This window comes from Siniperca chuatsi, linkage group LG22 (assembly GCF_020085105.1).
Source record: "Siniperca chuatsi isolate FFG_IHB_CAS linkage group LG22, ASM2008510v1, whole genome shotgun sequence".
In the NCBI taxonomy this organism is placed as follows: Eukaryota; Metazoa; Chordata; class Actinopteri; order Centrarchiformes; family Sinipercidae; genus Siniperca; species Siniperca chuatsi.
Genome location: NC_058063.1, coordinates 2,349,341 through 2,372,076, shown reverse-complemented (window position 1 = coordinate 2,372,076; position 22,736 = coordinate 2,349,341). Strand labels below are relative to the sequence as shown.

The 22,736-nt window shown below is 40.3% G+C and overlaps 3 protein-coding genes across 9 annotated transcripts in view; all 3 read right to left on the bottom strand.

Moving 5' to 3' along the window:
- Positions 1-240: 240 nt before the first annotated feature.
- rbm4.1 (RNA binding motif protein 4.1) lies at positions 241-12,318 on the bottom strand. 3 transcript variants are annotated; one of them, XM_044185226.1, is made up of 4 exons: positions 11,977-12,318; positions 10,907-11,762; positions 2,950-3,372; positions 241-2,041 (listed from the first exon to the last, which is right to left on the bottom strand). In XM_044185226.1, exons 3-4 carry the CDS (start codon positions 3,353-3,355, stop codon positions 1,182-1,184), a joined length of 1,266 nt encoding a protein of 421 aa, XP_044041161.1. In that variant the 5' UTR covers positions 3,356-3,372; positions 10,907-11,762; positions 11,977-12,318; the 3' UTR covers positions 241-1,181. The 3 variants fall into 3 exon arrangements, with proteins under 3 accessions (XP_044041161.1, XP_044041160.1, XP_044041159.1); XM_044185225.1 differs by lacking the exons at positions 10,907-11,762; positions 11,977-12,318 and adding an exon at positions 9,757-9,894; XM_044185224.1 differs by lacking the exons at positions 10,907-11,762; positions 11,977-12,318 and adding an exon at positions 8,169-8,424.
- On the bottom strand, positions 10,082-14,776 carry LOC122870775 (RNA-binding protein 4.1-like). The gene is made up of 4 exons (XM_044185227.1): positions 14,621-14,776; positions 13,098-13,527; positions 11,977-12,734; positions 10,082-11,762 (listed from the first exon to the last, which is right to left on the bottom strand). Exons 2-3 carry the CDS (start codon positions 13,507-13,509, stop codon positions 11,992-11,994), a joined length of 1,155 nt encoding a protein of 384 aa, XP_044041162.1. The 5' UTR covers positions 13,510-13,527; positions 14,621-14,776; the 3' UTR covers positions 10,082-11,762; positions 11,977-11,991.
- A 1,069-nt stretch (positions 14,777-15,845) lies between these two features.
- The window catches only part of map4k2 (mitogen-activated protein kinase kinase kinase kinase 2), a 47,116-nt gene continuing 40,225 nt past the window's right edge, over positions 15,846-22,736 (bottom strand). For all 5 annotated transcript variants that reach the window (XM_044185219.1, XM_044185217.1, XM_044185220.1 and 2 more), the window contains 10 exons: positions 22,302-22,362; positions 21,962-22,085; positions 21,680-21,738; positions 21,491-21,594; positions 21,143-21,320; positions 20,980-21,048; positions 20,796-20,882; positions 20,643-20,713; positions 20,477-20,532; positions 15,846-18,248 (listed from right to left, as the gene is read on the bottom strand). In XM_044185219.1, the coding sequence (XP_044041154.1) occupies positions 18,161-18,248; positions 20,477-20,532; positions 20,643-20,713; positions 20,796-20,882; positions 20,980-21,048; positions 21,143-21,320; positions 21,491-21,594; positions 21,680-21,738; positions 21,962-22,085; positions 22,302-22,362 (897 nt within the window). In that variant the 3' untranslated portion in view covers positions 15,846-18,160. The remainder of the gene's footprint in view (positions 18,249-20,476; positions 20,533-20,642; positions 20,714-20,795; positions 20,883-20,979; positions 21,049-21,142; positions 21,321-21,490; positions 21,595-21,679; positions 21,739-21,961; positions 22,086-22,301; positions 22,363-22,736) is intronic.

Here is a 22,736-nt window from a genome sequence, read left to right as displayed (position 1 = left end):
TCTAAATTACCGGACACACCTAAAATTAAAAATATTAATACATTGGCCAATATGATATATATATAATGTGACATTTTTCTTTCTTTTTTTTTTGCAAATTAAGAGATTTTCCATGTGGAGAAACTTTCACCAAGGTGGTCAACCTCAAACTTATATTTTGATTGGCTGTTGCACTGTGATGTCAATGCCATTTTACAGTATACCTGATGACTCAGCACAACAAACACACAGGTCACAATCTTTAGACTTTAGACAAACAGATTTTAATTTTAACCTAACAGTTAGACAGTACAGGCAATAGGTCATTTTCATTATAAAACTACAACATATGTTCAAGATGTGAAGCCTCATATTTATCACAGCAATGGCAATCTATTTAATGGAAGTAATGTGCCTACTGACAAATAAAACAACATGATCACGATGCACCTTGATAAAAAGTTCAACTTAATTTCACAAAAGGTTTGATATAACTCAAATACAAAAGAGAACATTGTTTTTACAGTGTGCAGATCCATATTTGGTACAGGTGTGACATTAAAGTCCACAGGTTAAACAATGTAGGTGATGAAGCATACGGATCCAAATTCGTTTTGCCTTTGCTTCACATATGCATTAACAATGTGAACTTACACAAATACACTAAAATACACATAGTAACACATTAAATGCTGCTGAAAAAAAGTAATTTAATTAACATAACCCTAAGATTCACCTTTAAAACATGCACTAATTAAATTTGTTTCTATTAACTGAGTCTAAATAGTGTATGAACATACAGCTACTCTCAGAGGGGCAAAAATTCAGTTCTTACAGTATCATGAATAGAAATCAAACAGGTTTTACACAAACCCAGTGTCTGCACTTCCACACTTAGGCTAAACCATCTCAGAACTGCACCAATACCACAACACGTAAATAGGACAATGAAAGGTGGTCAACTGAGAATTAGTTGTACTGCATTTTGAAGTAGAACCTAGAATGAGATCATAGCATATTGTGAATGCTTTTAACCATTCACACTGAAATCTACTTGTTGGATATTATGATTGGCAAGCTTTATTGTAATCGTATTCTTACTACCCACACGCCTCTGATATCACCAATGAGATATACTGTTTAATGTTTAATTTTCAGTGATTCCAATGGCACTTAGGCTATCCTATCCACTAATTGTCAGATTAGTATGTATATCGTGCCCGCTCAGCGTCGGGGTCCCGCGGATGGTCAAAGGTAGAACTTCTTGGGACGGCGGGCACCGGGGAAAGGCGCGAACGCTCATATGTATATCCATCTGCCTCGGCAGGGACTCTCCGAATCGGACTCCGGTCACGTGCGTAGTATGAGGAGACTGGGGCTGGTGGAGGAGGAATTGGAGGGCACTCGTATGGGTCGAGGCTAGAGGGGGGCAGACGTTCCCTCATTAAAGCTGTGGAGGAGGATGTTGATGGAGCAGGCAAGGGGACAGCGCGACGTTCCTCAAAATAACTGCCTCCGTAAGAATTGGCCCTGTACTTCTCGTAGTAGTCCACGACCCCGTACGGATCCCTTTCCTCGTAAGGCGACCGTCGCATCGGGTAGGGTGGTACCGCGCCATAGAGTGAGCCGTTGCTCCTGTATGCCGCCTCGCTGCCGTACAGCCGAGCCATGCTATGTTCAGCAACAGCGCTTATCCCGTAACCTGGGTGCGGCCCGTATCTCATTGCACTTTCGTAGCCCGCACCCCTTCTGTACCCTGCCATGCTGCTGCTGTGACCGGAACCCCGGGAAAAACCATGTACAGGAGCATAGCCGCCACCATAATCTGGATCGCCACTGAAGTCCGGATGATAACCCCTGTTGTGACCACGCCCGCCAAATCTCGAGGCATCGTATCCATCAGACTTTGGCTCTGAGCCGTTTCTGTGGTAGCCATTTTGGTCTAGAGGGCATTCTTTGGACCAGTGGCCTTCCTGCCCGCAACGATAACAACCCGATCTGTCTCCCATTCCCGGCGCAGTACGCAGGCGGCTAGTCGAAAGCTTCACGCTCATCAGTTTGCCTTAAAAAGAAAAGACTCAATAAGGACTTATGCCTGCATTTATTCTAGATAATATATTTGACATTTTCTGCCTGGCATACAAAAGTCTTCTAATTCATCAGTCTGGTAAAAAGCTGCATTAAACTCAAAAAATAGCAATAAGACATGGCTTATGATTTGAGCATTAAAAAAAGTTATTAAAGCTGAAATCCGTAACTTTCCACACATCCCCTGCAGTGGCAAAAAAATACCTAGAAATAATGTTCATACAACAGCAAAGATGTCAGAGTTGTCATGGGAGGTTACCCGTAAGGTTGCTATTTGAATCAGCTAGTGCTAAACTCGAAATAAGTTAGCAAAGTTTGACAGCTCAAATGATACTTTCTGTCAGTGTGGCTATGAGGGTCCGTGTGACGAACATCTCGCCCATGTTGCCGAGGGTTCGCGCAAACCGTGCAGCCCAAAATTTATGAGGGGACATACATGTGTGAACACATCTGTGTGTAGAAACTAAATGGAGTAGAAATAGAACCGCGTGTTTATCCAGCCCTTAATGGCCCCATGCAGTTGGGTTTGATTTGTTATTTATTACTTCCAGTATTAAATTGACTGTACTTGCATTATCAACCAGAACAGGTGTGACCCGACGACTCACACGATCGCAGCAGGTGCCCGTTTGTTTTACAACAATCCACCATACAGATAGATATTACCAATGACATTACGGATACCAGCTTTAAAATAATAAGTATTCAGGGCTGCCTTACTTTCTTAAGCTTACCATTATCCCTTCAGCTTTCTCTTTTTACTCACCTGCGGTGCAGCCATAACCTACCTATTAATTCACAAGAACATAATTAAATATTCTTGATACTATATCTTTAATATAAAAGGGTAAACTCCCCATTAAGCCCAGCCCGAGAGTTCACCTTTAAAAGCAGTGTTGTCTAACTGATTAATGGCCTCCATAGCATCCTCCATTCGCTCCATGTGAACAAAAGCATAGTTTTTTACTATGTCACACTCCAACACAGCGCCAAACTCCTCAAACCTGGCCCTCAGCTCCTGGTTGGTACAGGCAATGTTGCCAACATGTAGTTTAGTGGATCCTCGTGACTTGCCACGGCTCAATTCTACATTCATGGGCTGGCCATTTAGCTCATAATGGTGGAGGTTGCGGATAGCTTCTTCTGCCTCTGCTTTGTCATCCATGTGCACAAAGCCAAAGTTCTTGACAATAGTGCATTCTGCAATCTTGCCGTATTGGGAGAAGAGAGAGCGAAGTTCATCTGATGTAGTGTCTGGTGACAAGTTCCCGATGAATATTTTCACCATTGTGATTGTCCACGTCACTAAGGGAGAGGAAGATAAAGATTATTGGTACCGCAATTCTATTGAGTCAATTAAAACCATGACCAGTTGATTTTACCTAAATCCAAATGACCATTACTCTCATTTTGGAAACTTGATCCATTGGCATGCATTCACAAGGCTTTCCTGCAACTGGCACTGAGATGATCACAACCATAATCTCTGATGTAATGAACCCTGTTAACAATGAATGATTGATGGATAACAACTAAACAGTGACAATATCCAGAGTAATTACAGTGCAGATTTTGTAGTACAGTTGTTCAACACAACTTTGACACAAAGCAAAACCACAGTTTGCCTCTGAATTCCAGCTTCACTCCTTACTTAAGTGAATAATAGACCATTCAACTTAAGGATTCCTATTTGAGTAGATGTGTCCTCCAATAATACAGGGTGGGATCGTACATGTGTGTACACTTAACCTAAACCAAGCAAAAGCCTAATTTGGTGCGTTATGCACATGCATTGTGGCTACTGTATGCGGCTAAGTGTTTGGGGAAAGCAAAGAAAGGGTGATACATACTAAAAAACACATAGCACAAAGCCTAACCTTGGGCAGAATGTGATAGTCTGTAGAAGTCTGCAGTTTTCATTACAATATATTTATGAAATGTGCAATGGTCTCTGTTGTTTTGACATGTAACTAGGGAAAGCACTCACAAATTTCCTTCTTCAGAGACACTGGCATCGGCTGATGTTAGCTTTTGATAGGTATATTCTATCGACAGATATGGCGACTGACATAACTAGAAATTGCAGTGCAGAAATGGCAAAGATATACAGTATTTGAGGTCATTTACAAACAGTGTCACCATTACACATTTTGTCAAGTTGTTGACAAGTTTTGTTTCCAATATAAAATGTCTCACTCAGTACATATCTTGTTCACAATTCTTTATTAACAAAGTTTAAATAATCCATATAAAAAAGCTTATATGTTTATGCTAAAAAAATGGATATCAGCTGATATGTCGCTTTCTGATTTTGTAACTCTCAAATATAAACGTCAATGTTGGTATCGACCTCAAAAATCCAGTACGTGGTGGGCTCTAGTAACGATGATTATACTGATCGATCAAAGTATGTCACAAGTCAAAGAGAAATCAATATTCAAACCTGCAGAGCTTTCAATTCCAAAAAAGTAAATCCGATAAGGCTCGTGCTGCAATAACAGTTTCTCTATATTAACACAGAGGTTTGAATTCTGTGCCAGTTCATTGCCCAGAAACCACAGGGAACATAAAATCTCATTGCATCTATTTGGACAGATACCAGAGATTCAGGGTCATATTTTCTGATAGCTCTTTCATTTTGACTCTTATTTCAAGTTCACACTTTGTTTTTACCACATGTAAAAAAATTCTACAAGGACACTTAAATAACTAACAGACTATCTTTTACATTTCTCCAACTGCTGTTCTTAAAGCTAGGTTTAGCTTTAAACCCATTTACTCCAAATCACTAGACAAAATATGCCAGTGGCAAAAAATATATAGCTGATTTTGACCTGAATGATATTGGTGAGTATGTGGAAAGTAAGGAGTAGGAGGATTCATGGCTTCCTCTAGTATTTAAGTGCACACTAACACAATCCTTTAATAAACCTTCATTATATCCAGAACATGAGCTTTATTATCATTGTTGTTATTTTCAGTGACTAACTATAAGGAAGATTAGTTCTCAAAAATGGGGTGTGATAACCTGTGTGATAACGAGGGAGCCATCTCGCTTCCTTCTCATCTCTGTTGAGAGCTGCACATGCGCAGTACTGATCGGGCAGGATGTTTACGGATATAGCGACACCGCCAATCATATCTTTCACAAATCAGCGTTTTCTCATGCGAGTTCCAACTAGGGATGGGACGATATACGATTTTATCGCAGATCAGGATAAAAAACACTCACGATAAGTTGATTGTGATGAATTTGGGATAATCGTGAATATCCTCACAAGAGTGACTTGAAAAAGCTGTTGTGCTCACTAATGTACAGTCCTATATTGATTTCCTAATTTATTTTTAATTGCCAAGGTTTGGCACGTCTCACTCTCTAGGCCACGAGGCCAGCAGTACTGTTTGATGACAGAAAAGTGCCACAGGGTTCAGGGTTGGTTTTTGTTTTGTTTTTTACTAAAGCAGGTCTCTAACAAAAATAAAGTCCGACTAGCATTGTGACAAAAGGATAATTCCTGTATTTCTGAAGTGAGGGGTAAATTACATATACTGATGCAATTGATGAAATTGTTGTCGGTACCATTTGACACCACGGTAGAGAAGTAAAAAAAATAGAGCCTGATTTAAAAAAATGAAAGAAAGAACAGACTCACATACTCACGCTATTTATTTATCCTTTATTTATGCAGGGGGACCTTATGATTATCTTATTTAAGATTGTTTTTCACTAAACAGGATGTTTAGTAAGATGTGTGTCCTATTGGTGATGCAATAAAAACATTTGTTGAAATTTTCATATCGCCCCATACCTAGCTCCGACCGCGCTTTGTAGCTTTTCAAAACATCTGGCTATTGACAGTCACGAGTAGGGACGTGCTCTACTAAAAATACGTCTCTATCAACCCTGAAACGTAAATTTGACAACGAAAACCGTCAGTTTGAACCTTGGACTGGCAAGTAGCCTACTTGTTTATTTTACCGCCTTCCATTAATTTGCATTTGCTTAAAATTTGTCATTACCAAAAGTTAAAAAAGGTTTTAAATAGGCTGCTGAAAAGGTCTGGCCAATCAATTTTCCCTGGTGTTAAAATCTGGCACACTTAAATTTGTAATTGAATAGCCCTGCTCTACAAGAAAGAAGACTGCTTGATTGTAAACCTTCTATTAGAAAACTGTTTTCTTAACATTTCATCAACCCTAACATTTTCTCAGAGTAATCTTTGAACCATCACAGGATAATGTAAATTAAATAGATGGCATCCTGCTGTTGATTGTATGAACGTGAATCTTCAAATCATCCCTTTCACCAGTCCAAATGAGGAACACACTAATAAATCTGTTCCCATAAATACATTGGCATAACCTGATAAAAATGGGGAGCCCATAGCTGTGACTGCAAATAACACTTATCCTCAAATCTTATAAAGACGTTGGCGGACATCACAAGTCTCCAAATAATGTTGTAATGCATATTAGTGCAAGCTACAACGTAACAAACAATGTGGCTGAACATTAGCAATAAAGCTGATGGTTTGCAGAAAATCTGTGGTATATTTTACAAATGATTGTAATCTGAGGTTGTAACCCTGCCGCTATGGGATGCCCTGCACCCTCGAATACATTTCTATGGTTCTAAGAGGAGTATAAATCAGGGGGAAATGTTACCATGCTCCTTTGTCAATGACTTTACTGATTTTAGTTCGTTTAAATGTTCATTACGACATTCGCCAGCATTTGGTGGCAATAGCGCTGTGGCGGGCTTGTAATTTTGCAGTGAATAGAAGAGGAATCTGAATCGTGCTAAACACAGTACTGTTACCGATAATAAACTGTTAATATGTAGCTAGGATCGCAGAACTACTGAGTCCCCTGAAGGTCTTGGTGAGAATTTTTTTGAGGACTACTTTTACATTCCCTCGCATTATGCTTTGCGTTCTCTCGCAATACTTTTCTTCTTCCATTCCTCCATATGTCTGTTTCTGCTCAGCTGCTCCCAGCGCAACGCAGAGGCGGAATTACAGATGTGCAGTTGAATCTACTTCATAAAGCTAATGTGCTCAAAAAAAGCAACAAACAAGAAGGTGACTGAAATGCTGCAATCAGAGTCTGTGGTTCTGTCACAGAAAGAGCAGACAGCATTGAACCACTTGCAGAGATACATCAGGAATGCAGACCAACGCAAGTTGGAAACCTTTTTGTGTTTTTGCACAGGGTCTGCTGTTAATTAATTAATTAAAGTAACCTTCAATGCTGAAACAGGTTTTGGTAGAAGGCCTGTTTCTACATGTGTGGAGCAATAATTGATGTTCCTTATACATACAGACAGCCAGAAGTTTGGTATATACATATATGTTCTATCTGATAACTTGTTTGCAATAGACATCATATAAGGTGAGGTGTCCATAAACAATGCTAAATGCATTAACTTGATAACCTCCACACTACCTTCCATTACAAACAGACATAAGGCTCAGAAGGACTGGAAGTATTGCGAGGTAACGCAAAACATATAGCGAGGGAATACAAAAGTAGTCCTCAAAAAATGATCGCCATGACCTTTAGGGGGCTCAGTACAGAACGGAATATGGATTTGCATTGTCTTTGGCTGATATCAATAGGCCTACGTTATCAACAACTTACATTATGAAATACTTTACAGAGACACACAAACGTCGCACACCCATTGCTCTCATGACATTTCTTAATTCACAGCATAGCACCACATCGTGGCTCTGCAGCTTACTGTCGTTAGATCTGCAGCTAACGAAAGTAACGTTAGCTAAGTTAGCTGACTTATCAAAATTGTGGCCTAACAACTGACAAGTAACTTATAGATCACTGTGTTGGTTTTAGTCGGCAACAAAGTTACGTAACAATGCTTCTCAACAATTTTACGACGCCTTAACTAAACACGTTGTACTCTTATAACGTTAGCTAATCTGTAAACTGACGTTCCATTTGCTTAGCGTATCCATACATTTTACAGAAACCCTATTTGTTATAGGCCTTGGTAACGTTATTAACTGTAAGTTAGTGTATTGGCTAATTTGGATAACCAAGATTTTTGGTTTATGCCCATTTTGTGGTATTTGAATTCTTACCTTTTAAGCTGCAGTGTGCGTCTCGACCCTAGGAGAAAGGATAAAATGACGACTGCCGCTTTCCAGAATGACGTTACATTACCAGCTCGTGATCAGGCGAACACCATGGCAAACACATACAGCTAACTCGGTTAGCACCTCTTGGGATGGACTACACTGCCAAATGCTACAAGAGTACCTATCTACAGACAAAATGGCGGACCATCACAAGAGCATGCGCAAGAAGCATCTCCGCAGTGGACAGGAAATCACGTGATCTCAGCAGCGGTAGTTGGTCTTCTTTCAGCATGGATGTATAACATAGATGTTTTGTGTTTTTTTTGTATAACATAGATGTATAATAAGAACTGGATACGGCGCCGCCGCTCAGTCTCGCAGCCGAGTTTTTCCAGTGGTCACTCGCGGTATTGCAAAGAAAAATTCAAAAAGCATTTTCCCCATAGGTTACCATTATAAAAGAGACTTATGTAAAAATGTTGACAGGACACCTCAAACTGCAAACAAGGTCAATTATGGCTCTTTCTATAATGAATGTTTGATCCATGGAGGTTTTATATTTGTATAAATCCGTGACGTCATCACAATGTAAAGTCTAGGGGCCGAGCGGGAGAAACACCACTGCGCATTCTGTGGGCCGGTTTACCATGCAAAGAATTTTTATATTCCAAATTTAATATTGAGGACAATGTTTGTACTTTGGGTGTCCGATCTTTCGATTACAATGATGTTAAATTTGGCGTTCTACTGGAGGACAAATCAAAAGATTTAACAATTAAATTTGGCAGCACTAAACCTTTATTTAATGTTTTTATTCGTGTCATCTTTAAAAGAGTCTTTGAATTTTTGTAAATCTAAGAATGCACTTTGGCTATGTAATAATTTGGATGCTCTTTCTTTGTTCTTGGTTCCATTTTTGTTCAATTGTTCGACCTGCTCTACTTGCAATATTGAATGTTTAATAAAGCCTGTATGGTTTTGAAATAAATATTAAAGGGGGGGAAAAAAGCATTCTGTGGGCCGCATACCCCGGAAGCTAGAAAACTTTTTGGCTATGCGCCAGGCATTTCCATTACGTCCATGTCTTTGTGTCGTTTTTGCGTTAACATGTGCATTGCGCATGTGTTTAGTCCACTTGTGGCAGAAAAGGCGCCCGGGCCTTACTGTACAAAAACCCAACTTTATTCACGGATTCTGGTGAAACTAGCAATATGGGGCACTGAATTTGATGAATTTACTGTTTTAACAGACCATAAATTAGGTTGGAAAAACGATAGACGTGGAAGCGGAGTGTTTCTGGTGGCCGGGCCTCACTGGTTATTGTGCAAAAATCACACAAACTTAAGTCACTGATTTTGGTGAAACTGGATTATTTCATGGAGATATTTTCTGGTTTTCTCTATATTGTCCTCCGGCTGCTATGCCTCAACTCTGTGATTTACAGAGTTTCCTGATGGACCGAAACCCTTGTTGCTTAAACAACCACTGACTGCTGCTAAAAATAGCTGCCATTAGCTCAGTTAGCCATGCAGCTAGCTGTCCTATTAGCTGAGCCTGGCTCCGTTGCCCATTCCCCGCTGGTTCCCCCCACCTGAACCTGAAAACCTCCTCCTCCTGGCGGTCCAAAAGTCCTGTACTAGCAACACCAACACTCCCCCTGGTGCTGAGTTCCCAGTCCAGGCCGTGGATGCATAATGAAACCTGGATACCGGACCCAAATATGGCGCTTTTTCAGTCCAATAAACATTGCTCGCCTGACGTATACGCCCAAAACATTTCTACCTTCCAGGTTAACTTCCGGGGGTACGCGGCCCACTGAATATGCGCAGTAGTGTTTCTCTTGGTTATGACCACATAGTTCATACCCTGGTCTGACAGTAATATCCCATATGGTTGTTACTTAAAACCAGGCCAAATCATTAGGAAGAAATGTTTAATGACAATATTTTATGACTTTTGCATCATTGTGACCAAGGATTTTGCTTCTGATTTCTCTCAATTGACTTTCCAAACAATTACTATAATAGATAGTGATTTTTTTTTTAAACTACATACACAGCAATATTAGATTTTTCATCATATTGCTCACTTCTAATAGACGGCATCTTTTGGGAAAAAACATTATGGGTGACAGTTTAATTCCCTTAAAATTACAATGTTCTAAAACCATAATCCTCATGCTCAAATGGGGTTTCAAACAAAGAACTGAAAATTTTGTCACCAAAATAACTTTGGCTTTATTAAAAAATCATATTCATTTTAAATTTTAAATGTATGCTGGTACTTTTACAGCTAGTATGAAAAATACAAACTTCAAATCCACCTATATGCAAAACAAACAAGGCACCTTCAACAAACCATAAGTGCCTCAAGACTTATACAGCCAAGCCCTGAGTCCTGCCTCACATTTCTGTATCTGCTTATGGGGATTTATATGGATATAATGAACATCCATCCCAGACCAAAATTCAAGACATGAATTCTGTTGTCAACTGTAGGCAAAACGTGCAACACTGCCAGTAGGAAGAAAACGTAAGTCAAGATGTTACTTAGTTGCACAGTGCATGTTAGCCAACATTCTTGTTTAGGTGTCACGCAACGACACTTTTATTTCAAGAATTTTGACTTCAGATTGGCAGACATCTCATTAAGTGTGGTAAAATATATCAGTTTTATAATTTGTAGACACATTCAAATTAGAAAAACTGAGAGGCTGGAATGTTTGAGATTATTTGTCTTACCTTAGAATCTAACTCTGTGATTCTGTATCCTAACTGAACAGTCAGTCAGGTCAGTCGCATGGATATGGATTCATTTCTCTATTGTCTTCTTCAGTGTGAATCACTGAGTCCACTCATGTGCTACAGAGGGCAGAGTCTGCAGGTTTTCTTCCCCAACCAACGCTTGACAGCTTACTGCAGGTTTCAACCTTTCAAGCATAAAGGAAGCAACTTCTGAGTGAAAACTACTAGTTTTAGCTGTAATAAAACATACCTGAGGAGTCATTGACCTCTACAGCATATTGTTGGACACCAATGATGATCATTTTTGAAAAAAACATTTCTCTCTCTCCACATATCTGACTCTGATCATGTCAGATGTGTGTCTAGGAGCAAGATAAGATTCTTGTGCACTACAAGCAACTGATACAGCATGGGTTAACGCTCATCCCCTTCAAAAAAGGAAGGTACATGTTCATATATTGATGAAAAAAGAACACTTCCTCTAAATGACAAAACAGAAGCCAAACAATTAACATTTTCTGAATTTAAAAATTTGCTTCATGTGAGGAAGAAACACCGGTAAGAAAAAAAGACATGGCTAAAAACTGAACTGAAAACCTGCAGAGCAAGTGAGCAATTATTGTTTTATACATCATGAGTGTTAAACAGTGCAGTTTGCTAATCATCCTTATTCAAAACAGGTTATGTGAATGTGAATGAAAGGACCATTCATCTGCAGGCAACTGGCATCTCAGGTGCCTGGAAGAAGCCAACACAATTTCCAATCTTAATTTCTGCATCTCATATGCTTTGCTGTGTGATGTAGCTTGAAGAAATGACGGCAAAGGAAAAGTCCTGCAGTTCACAAACAGACCTAGAAAGAGAGCAAAGCATTTCCTTTTCAGAAACAGGGTTTAATCTTCCATTATCCACAGCACAGCTTCAAAGGATTCAGTACCTTAAAAAAAATCCAAGTTAGAATGGATTTCGAGATCCCAGTGCCCACTGACCAGTAACGTTTTACAGTAAAATGTCCCACTGTTCAGAGATCAAATAAACTGTCGTATTTTGTTTACTATGTTGCTCACCTTGGCACCATGGCTTTAGTAAGGCGCATAGCGTGGCGCATAATGATCCTTGGGCCGTGGGGTAGCATAGGAGCTCCTGGAGGCTGATACCGGTGACAGCCGTGTACGCTCATATGCGTAGCCTGCCGAGGAGACTGGTACTCGTCTGATTGGACTGCGGTCTCGTGCATAAAATGCAGCAGCTGCGGCGGGCGATGAAGGTGGAGGCAGTGGCCGACGGTCATATGGATCTACACTGGAGGAGAGCTTTGAGAGGGAGGAAGGGGGGGGTGGGGGAGGGGGGAGAAAGGGCATGCGACGATCCTCGAAATAGCTTGAGCCATAAGGGCGAGCTCTGTACTTCTCATAATAGTCAACACTGCTATAGAGACGTTCACGATCATAAGCTGATGACCTCTCAGAGCCTGCTGCTCTGCTGGCGAACCTATCCCCCAGCTCAGAGCTGTAGCTGCTAAGCCTACGAGGGGGAGGCGGCAACCCACCTACGTAACTAGACCGACTATACGCAGAGCCACCCATGTAATCAGCTGCTGGAGGTGAGGCCATCCCGTAGCTGCCCCTGCCATAACCTGGGGGACCGCGTGGGGGGGCCCGGCCGCTGCGACCTCTTGTGCCGTCACCGTAGCTACCGTTCCGACCGACTGGACAGTCTTTCGACCAGTGACCATGTTTCCCGCAGACATAGCAGCCGGTATGATCTCCCATTCCTGGGGCAGTGCGAAGCCGACTGGTGGACAGCTGTACGCTCATCAGCTTGCCTTGTAAGGAGAGAGAAGACACGCATGAGACCGTGGGGTTCTGACACGAAAAGGCTCTTACCGACTATAAAACACGTTAAATGCATTTGACCGACAATCTCTGAGTGAAGCGAAATAACCTGCCGCGCCAGGTGCAGGCGATTTCATGCCAGTGCCTATTCACCAGTTTAACTGCCACTGGTTTAACAAGAGACATAGCCAAACTTACATGTGATTACTTTCAGTCCACCCGGTCAATTAATGTGGAAAAATATCAGTTAGTGGATTTTACTTGCCACGAGAGCACTACGGCGACAGAACAGAATCCAAATTTGTATCTATAAACAGCAAAGACAACTAGCTCTATCCTGCCCAAGTTTTCACCTTTAAAGGCTGTGTTGTCCAGCTTATCGATAGCATCCATGGCATCCTCCATTCGCTCCATGTGAACAAAGGCATAATCCTTCACTATGTCACACTCCACCACCTGGCCAAAGTCTTCAAACTTGGCCCGCAGAACATCACTGGTGACCCCTTCGCCAAGGTTGCTGACATGTAGCTTGGTGGTGGACTTGGGCCTCCCTTTGCTTATCTCCACATTCATGCGCCAGCCATGCAACTGGTACTGGTGGAGGTTTTGAATAGCCTCCTCTGCTTCAGACATGTTGTTCATGTGTACAAAACCATAGTTTTTGACAATGTCACATTCGGAGACTTTGCCATACTTCTCAAAGAGTTCACGCAGCTCCTCAACTGTGGTATTGCAGGCAAGGTTGCCAATAAAAATTTTCACCATGATGAAGTTCTGTGTATCCTAGAAGATTTAGAAAAATGTCAATTAGTACTGTATAACCACAACCAATATTTAATGATCACTTTAAGGATGTGCGGGTCATCCCCACTGTCTGTCAGTGAACAATGAAGTGGTGCAATTAATAAATACACTCAGTTACCAGTTTATTATTATGTACACCTAACTAAAACTAATGCAGTCTCAAACAACAGTCCTGCAATTAATCCTTTATGTGTTAAAACTGTTTTACAGCTGATGATTAAACTGTATGATCATTTTGGAGGATGCAGTTTGTGGTGCTGTTGAACTGTATTGCATTATACAGAGAGGTGTTTCTGTTGTTTAGCCGACCCTCATTGATATAAATGGAGTGGACAAAATAATAGAAACACCTGTCGGTATGACGCAATACAATTCAACTGAACACGTTTGTGCCCCGACGTGCTGCTGACAGGGGTGTAAACTATTCAAGCGGGAGGCAACCCTAGCAGCTTTAGGCTAAATACAGCCTATTTGGCATTAAGTACATGCATTACATTGTTGACTAGCTCTGCAAGTTCACATGTTAACATATGATACGAATTTAACATAATTTCCTCTACGAAACTTTTGTAAAGTTTTTAAACACTATACGTTGGTTTGATTGTCCACTTAAAACCACTTTCTGACGACTGCTAACGTAGATAGGTAACATGTCACAGATAAGCCTATGGTCAGCTAACGAGTCGTACTAGCTAGTTAGCATGCTAACACTAACGTTATTAGTCTTTTCGGTGTATGTGACATTACCTATAGACTAACTAAGCCTGATAATATAGTCTGAACAGCTCGCTCGTTATTTATAAAATTTAGTAAATAGTGTACAGTTTGCAATGCTTCCATGTTTGTCCATATTTCAGTGTTATGACGTTCTAATGTTTGGCTAATGAAGGCGTATGAAGTCAGGAAGCTAATTTGTTGGCTAGCTAACAACTTAGTAGCTAACGTTCGCATACTAATTCAGCCCATGTTCTTTCAGAGAGCATTTAGAACAACGCTACAATGACAGTTATGCATCACCAACTTACTAAAATGTATTTCACCTCATGTTTTAACCTTAAATTCTCTAACCCACCTATGAAACGATGTAGGCCTCGACACCAATGAATGAACAGTGCAATGGCGATGTTTGTGCTGCATCCGTGATGCTGCTACCGCTTCTTCTACTCCCTTACCCTGCATTCATTACCGCCACCAACAGAGTGGAAGTATGTACTGTAATCGTACAGCATACATACTGCACACAGTCCTTGTCCTATACAGTTATTACATCTGACTAATGATAACTTGAAATGTTTTTCGAAATTGAGATTTATTGAACTCAAAGATTAGCTTGTAGCTGTATTCAAGCTGCATAGCGAGTAGTGACTCCATTTGTGCCATTTTCTAATCATCAATGGATTAATTGACAAATACATTTTTGAATCAACAAAGACGTACAAATGCAAGTATTGATAAAACAAAAAAGACTGATTATTACAATATGATTTTTAAAAATTGATAACACTTGATGATCGCATCACAGTTTGGCTCTATTGTGTGTTTTAATGTTTTCGAACAACAGTAGAGCAAGACAACAAAAATGTTAATAACGAAAGTTAAATGAGTATCCTTTAAATGACACACAAAATAGCAATGCCATTTGAAAGAACCTCATCGGCACACTTTCTGTTAAAATGAATCACATCATTGTTACTAATTAGTTTATCATTGTTGCTTTCAATGTATCTTATGGAAAAATCGATCCATATATTAAATGACAAGTACGCCTGAAGTCAAACTTACTCAAAGTGAATTTGCGAAATTTTCTGGTTAACATGAATTCATTCTGATAAAAACAGAAAATCCATTATAGAAATTAGGATCAGACTGATGCTTATTATATGGAGATGCTGGGGTGCATCTGTAAATTCTAGAAAACAGCTCACTCTGGGCCCTGAAAGAATAGATCTCAATAATCCCTTGCATGTTCCAAGGACCCGGTCCAGCTCAGGGCCTTGAAAGGTTCACAATTCTGTGCTACGATGAGGCTCCAGACAGTATTTTCTGAAAGTAGAACTGATTTTTTTCTTGTGTTCATAGTCTGATGTTCACTTAAGGGTTTTACTTTTTTGTTGGTTTCTTATGTACTTGACAACAAAGCTTAATATAGGGTAAATATTACATTAAACTATTATTACATTTACAAGGAAAAAGGCTTTTAGTCAAGATATTCTAAAGTGTAATAAAAACCCCTTAGGGCTAACAGCTGTCAAAGCATACAGACAAGAAACTAAAAATATCACATCATCATAAGTGGCTGTGCTTTCTGTTCAGAAATGGAAAATAAAGTTTATTTTGGTTTATTTGATATCACATGTACAATAACTTGTTTAAGGAGCATCAGTATCAGTTTCCCCAGTTAAGGCGACCACAAACATACGTAAACTGCTATGACCGTTGTATTCTGACATCTTACCAAACCTCTATTGAGATTATAAGTGGATCTTTGTCATGACAAAGATCTTTATTTTGCATATTACAACCCCATACCATAATGTAAGAGCATACTGTATTATTATATACATAAATTTATACACAATAACAATAAAAATATCTTAGCCATAGCCATATGCATATTATATCTTTCAAGTATCTCTCAGGGAAAGGTGAGTGTTACTTATATAATCCCCTTTCCATAAATACCATAAATAGCATTACACACAAAACTCTATAGTAGTGGAATTTACATTTTAGTCAAACAAGCAGAAGTACAACTTAATTGCATTTAGTTTCTATGGCACCTCATGTAATCGAATGCACATTTAGCCTATGTCTAAGATGAATTAAAGCTGTGTTTGGCACCAGTGGGTAACTGACTGCAATAGAAGGAGCCTTCATATTCAGAAACCTGAACAGGACTTCTCAGCTCTGAAGCTGTCTCAACATGGTGACACGTGATGTAAATGCTTGAAAAGAAATTTGAAAAGTTAACTTGGTTACACACTCTGCAACATTCAAGCTGAAAATCTAAATATCACTGACATGGTGTTTCATCGGTGACAGTATAGAATCGCAGCCCTGTCCGCTTTCTAAGCTAGCTTCAAACAGATAATGTATTTTCTCGTGGAGGGTTTCTTTCATGTCTTCCTAAAAACATGACACTGTGTATCTCTGTCCATATTTTAAGAGAAATGAGTATCTACTACTGTACTGGCTAGTCAAACGTTAACACCTTGTCAGTTCTTGAGTTAGCATACAACAACATACAGTATCCCAGTAATAGCCTCATGCTAACTGTAATTGTTGAAATTTCAGTTTCAGATTTTCAGAGAATGGTGAAAGAAGCCTTATATGAGAAATTACACTGAGTGCTGAAAGCTAAGTGGAACTCAGAAGTAGGGTTGGAATTTGGTTCAGTTTTACACTTTAGCATTCATTATTCCTCCACAGTTTTTTCAAAGTTGGACCGGTGGGACACAAAGAGGTTGGGGTTATGCTAACAACTATCAGATGTTCATTTTTGTTCATTTTGAATGGTAATGTCGACTACAGCTGCTGTCCTCCCTGTAGCAAACTACAAACTTTTCATAGCCACGTTTCAAGTCAACAGTGGCGAATGTTTGATTCTGTTTGAGGGTGAGAAAGAACCCTTAGTGCTCCATTGACTCCCATGTCTACAACCTGGGCGCATTCACGTCATTAGACAACTCAGTGACTGGATGTTGACGTGAATGGCATTTACGAGAAAGTGGTAATTACGGTAACTTCAATATGGCGTGAACGCAGAATTACTGTGTCGAGAAACCAGTATGCATATACCCCAAAAAAGGCAACCTCTATGGCTAAGTCCAACTGTCCTAAGCTGCAGTTCCACCAATGGTCAATAGATGCTGGCTCCAAAAAGTGTCGGATTCCACTGAAATCCCTTGAAAAAGTCTTAATTCTATCACTCTACTGTGCATCTTTGTGAGAATTATGAGAATCGTTATTACTTTAAGGGGATATTAAGGTTTATTCATGTGATTGATTTACAGGAGTCTCAGCTCATCACACTCAGCGTGCTCATCCGTCAGTTCCTCCCAGTTGTCCTCCCACTTCATCGTATGTTCTGGTTCCAGTTTGGCAAACAAAGATGGCAGCAAACAGTAAACCAAAATAAAAGCTTCAAAACATCAGTTCAGAAACGTATGTGTGCTGTCACAGATGTTATGTCCATGTTTGTCTACAGTCTACGGTCCATACTGACAGCAGTGGATCTATGGCATCTCAATTAGCAGGAATGGAACTGCTTTCCCTGCTGCAGTCACACTGTGATTTAGGCTGGTGACATGAATTGTTTTTACATGAAAAGCTTTTGTAACTTTAATTAGAAAACCCAAGAGTTAGAAACTCACTTAGCAACGTGACAAGTCTATCTTACACACGTTTCCCAACAACTTACAGTTCAAGTCTGGACAGGCAACTGAATCCCATACTGACATGTGTCATTCACAGCGAGAATTGGTCAGTGATCAGTTGGTGCTGGTGTCTGCTACAGCTTCAGTCAAGGAGGACACTGTTTCCACCACAGGGCTTATAGAGCAGATTGCATTTCTCGTCAGTGTGAGTTTTGAAGAAGTTGATCCATTTTCTCTCAGTAGCTGCTTTCATGTCCAGTCAGGATGTACAGGTTGCTCAGTGCTGAGGGGTCATCTGTTGGTGTGCTCTGAAGGATAATGTCCCTGTAAAAAGTCCAGAAGGAAAGGGGGGGGGAATCTCACAGCTCATCCAGGGTGCATGAATCAAACACAACCAAAGAAATGCAGAGCTGGCCCATTCAGCTTATGCTGTGACTAATTCTGGGATTTGAGGGCGCTATAAATGAGTGTATCTTTAAATGAGACTGTGTAACTTTTAAAAGGAAGAACACATTCCTTCTCTTACAAATGAAAAGTTGCATAAGTCATAAGCAATAAAACACACCCTTGCTCAGTCCAATACATTGAGGGGTCTTGCTGCTACAACTTTACTATTATAATTATGGCCTGTAGCTTATGGTGGCTAATATTAGCTAATATTAGCAATTGGCGCTGTGTAACTGACATTACTGAATCACTAACATAAGCATGCTAGGCATATGCTTATGACTTATTTCTATTTGTGTTAGGCCACAGTGGCCGCTCTTATGCAACGGTTACATAGACTTGTTTTGAAGCTTCGAGTGATTCCAATGATCATAAATCATAGTTGATTGTTTCTGTGCACATGTGTTTATTTGGGATGGGGGGGGGGGATGTCGAAAGGCATGTTGGCCCTGAAGAAATGAGAAAAAAAACTGTCCTCGGAGAGCAACTGACAAAGCTGTAATAAAAACCCACAGTGTTTGGAATATCACTACGTGTAATGATGGTTAGTACTAGGGAACTGCATTTAAAACTTTGTCAGTTTAAGTTGAAGAGAAGATGAAGTTTGTTTTTCATTTCAAACTACCCCAACTACTGATGCTGCTACTAATACTATTAATATTACTACTACTGTTAAATCTGCTACCACTACTACTACTACTACTACTACTATTAATACTTTCAATACTATTACTTCTATTCATTCTGCTACCACTCCCATCAGTATAATAATAATAATTGGATGTGCCATATCTTCCTGTTAAACAAAGATAAAAGTGAAAAAACACTTTTTGGAGCCAAGGAGAACAATTAAAAGTCCGCGCTCCGCTTCAATCGCTAATGTAAAAACCACAAACCGAGACAGAAATCTTGGTGTAGTCATACATTCAGACCTACATTTTAACATTCTGATTAAGACAATTACAAAATCAGCCTACTGTCACCTTAAGAATATATCAAGAATCAAATAACTTCCTTTCCAGTAGGATTTAGAGATCGTTTTATCTTCAGTGGGCTAGACTACTGTAATGCTGTCTTTACAAGTCTCTCTAAAAGGTGGATCAGACAGTTGCAGCTGATTCAGAACTCTGCTGCTCGAGTCTTCACTAAGACCAGTAGAGTGGATCACATCACTCCTGTTCTCAGATAAACTGGCTTTCTGTCTGTCAAAGGATTGACTTTAAAATACTACTGTTGGTTTATAAAGCACTGCATGGTTTAGGGCCAAAGTACATTTCTGATCTGCTGCTCAGATGGTCTGGGACAGGTCTGCTTGCTGTGCCCAGAGTCAAAGCTAAACACGGAGAAGCAGCGTTCAGTTTTTATGCACCACATATCTGGAACATACTTCCACAAAACTGAACGTCTGCTCCAATTCTCAGTTCGTTTAAATCAAGAAGAGTGTTCTCTTTGCCACTGCCTTTTATTAACTTAAATTTGTGACTATTTCTTCATATCTGTTCAGTAGACGATTTGTTCATTTTTAAACAGGGGGGACGGAGGGTTTCCGGGTTCGTTTTGTTCACCTGCGACTAGCGACCCCCCTGTAGCTATATAGTTAGCTACAGGGGGTAGAGAATATTATAGATCCATGACTCATAGAAAAAGTCGCAATTACAAATCTGTCTGCTACTTCAGCACCACGTGGATTTATCAACACACAGCACAGTTAGGCTGCTGATATTTCAGAGCCATGGTCGGGGCCATAGATTCTAACTTGCACAAACCTCAGTCAGATAAAGGATCAATGAGTCAGGCAGACTAGACTAAAATATTCAGCTAAACAACCCCTCTGTCCCTGCACTCTCTCTGCTACTAGGGGATGGAGAGGGGGGATGGCAGGTTAACAAGGGGGATGCATTTTGGTCATTTTGCTAACAAGGGGGAAGCCATCAAATCTGTTACTGCACTGTAATTTGCATTCTCATGTTTAATGTATTTTATTAAATTTTAGCTTATTTTTATCTTCTATTTTGTTTTACTTTACTACTCCCAGTACTACTGCCATCGCCGCTATTGTTTCACCAGTGATTGACATTGATATTGTCAGATTAGTGTTAACGTACCTGTTTGTTCCCAAAACTCTGAATACTCGACTCTCATCTGTAATTTCTTGCGTAACCTGCAGATAAAGATGAAATTTACCTTTTTATAGACATGGTGCAAATATGAATTTGACTGAATGACAAACACGTGACATCAGCTCAGTCCCAGCCTGTCGTAGCTAATCACCTCATTTGAATGAAAACTCTTCCCTTTAAGGCCATGCTTCCAGAAAGCCAGCACACTATCCTGTAAGCAGACTGATAAAACACGTCATGTCACCCAACTGTCAGCAGGAACATCAAGTCTCATTCACTGTGTTTTTCACATGATTGTTTCTACCTAGAGTTTCGATGGGGAAGTCAAAGACCATTTCAGCAGCCAGCTCTTTGGATGGAAGCCCTCGGAGGTTCACAATCTTAACAGTTTCTGTTCAATGTGCATCAGGATTGAGATACAGTATATTATGAATCAGTCTGAAAGATGGCTGGAGGATTTAGAACGCGTTGAGATGGAAGTGACTTACTTTCTAATGCGATAAGAACAGTGTCTCTGTCCATTTGGGTTATCTGTACTGCCATGAGTGCTCCACTATCTGCAGACGCACAGAGACAAAGAAGAGAATTTAGTTTAAGCTTTAAGCTGAGCTCTATGAGCAGGCAGCGGAGAAACACAGCAGTCCAGCCTACCTGGTGCTGAAACAGGCGTGCTGTTCAGCTCTATAATATCAAACTTGAGCTGTTGGCTGATTGGGCGTTTCCCATTACTGCAGTCTCTCACCCCAACACACAGCTGGGGAAACTCATCTGTCACCAACACCAGCAGCTCAAATATTGGCAGAGGGTCTGGTAGCCTAATCGCTATGTGCTGCAAGTCAAACAGATGGCAACGCAAAGAGGAAAAGTCTGGTTACATCATACTAACAATGTGATTGATCAAATATTACCACAAACCCAGTATGGGTTGAAGCCCTACAACAGAAATAGGCAAAGCACTATATTTCACTGAAGACCATGACTGTACATGTCTGTACAAACCTTTAGATGCATGAACTTCTGCAGAGGCTCATACCACAACAGGAGAACCAGGCCAGATGGAACTGCCCCACATAGAAATGTACTGTCTGTGTATGGGTTTCTTGCTGAGAGAGAGAAGAAAGGTGGAAAGTCTGCTGTTATTACTGAATAAAAATACAGAGCATGTAGAGTAAATTCTGCACCACTTACCTACACTACATCTCCTGCAGCCTTTAGTGTCGGGAATCTTCACAGATATGGCAAACCTTCTGTGGATAGAGAGAGAATATACAGTTCAGTAAGAACACCTTTCACAGTGCCAACAAACAACATAACTGTCACTTAAAGCCACTATGTGTAGGTTTAACAATGTCTTAAATGCCTTGATGCCACCCCATGGTAGTATCAAGAACACCACTATTACTACTACTGCACCCACAAATTTACCATTACTCCAACTTACAACCTACTACCACTAATGTCCTGTCCTACCTGGCGCTGATCCTCTCAGTGAAGCGGTTGGTGCTGAGTGACAGACTGCTGTGTTTCTTCTGGAGATTTCCTCTCGGTTCAAACAGAGCCGTCAGACTGTGGGAATAAAGCTGGGAAGACTTCCCTGCAGGATCAAGTCAGTCAAGTCAAGTCTGCTTTATTGTCAATTCTTCCACACGTACATTACATACATACAGAGAATCGAAATTGCGTTACTCTCAGACCCCCGGTGCATACAGATAACACTAACAGTAGACGGATGGATACTTTCTTAGAGCAGCAGAAAAGATACAGCTCTCTGTGTTCTCTGACAAAACCGACATTTGAAGAGATTTGTTACCTGATACAGACATCAGCACGTTGTTCATAACATATAGCCATGTACATCGCTGAGGGAGTAGCTGTGGGAAGAAAGAAAAGACAATCAACATCAAACAGTTCCTGTGAGCTAATATTTACCATGTGCTGTAATTTGATACACATTTGCACACCAAGACTGTTCTTGAAATATCATCTTAGGTGATCACCTCATATAGTTTGGGTGATTTAGTTGAATGTTTTTTTTTTTTTTTTTTTTTTTACAGTTGAAGAATTATATGTTCATCAGAGGCTCATTTCTGACGCTTGGATCATTGATCTCATTCTTCCAGTCATTACCCAGAGCTCATGACCACAGGTGAGGGTTGAAACACAGATTGACTTGTAAATCATGAACTTCACCTTCAGACTCAGCTCCCTCTTCAACACAGTACGGACGCTGCTCCAATCCATCTGT

What these genes read in the sequence shown, in the direction of transcription:
- rbm4.1 (XM_044185226.1), bottom strand. Translation starts at nt 3,355, where the DNA reads ATGGTGAAAATATTCATCGGGAACTTGTCACCAGACACTACATCAGAT. An exon ending in AGACAACACTGCTTTTAAAG is followed by an intron (nt 2,042 to 2,949) that starts GTGAACTCTCGG and finishes TTTCTTTTTAAG; the next exon opens with GCAAACTGATGAGCGTGAAG.
- LOC122870775 (XM_044185227.1), bottom strand. Translation starts at nt 13,509, where the DNA reads ATGGTGAAAATTTTTATTGGCAACCTTGCCTGCAATACCACAGTTGAG. An exon ending in GGACAACACAGCCTTTAAAG is followed by an intron (nt 12,735 to 13,097) that starts GTGAAAACTTGG and finishes TCTCCTTACAAG; the next exon opens with GCAAGCTGATGAGCGTACAG.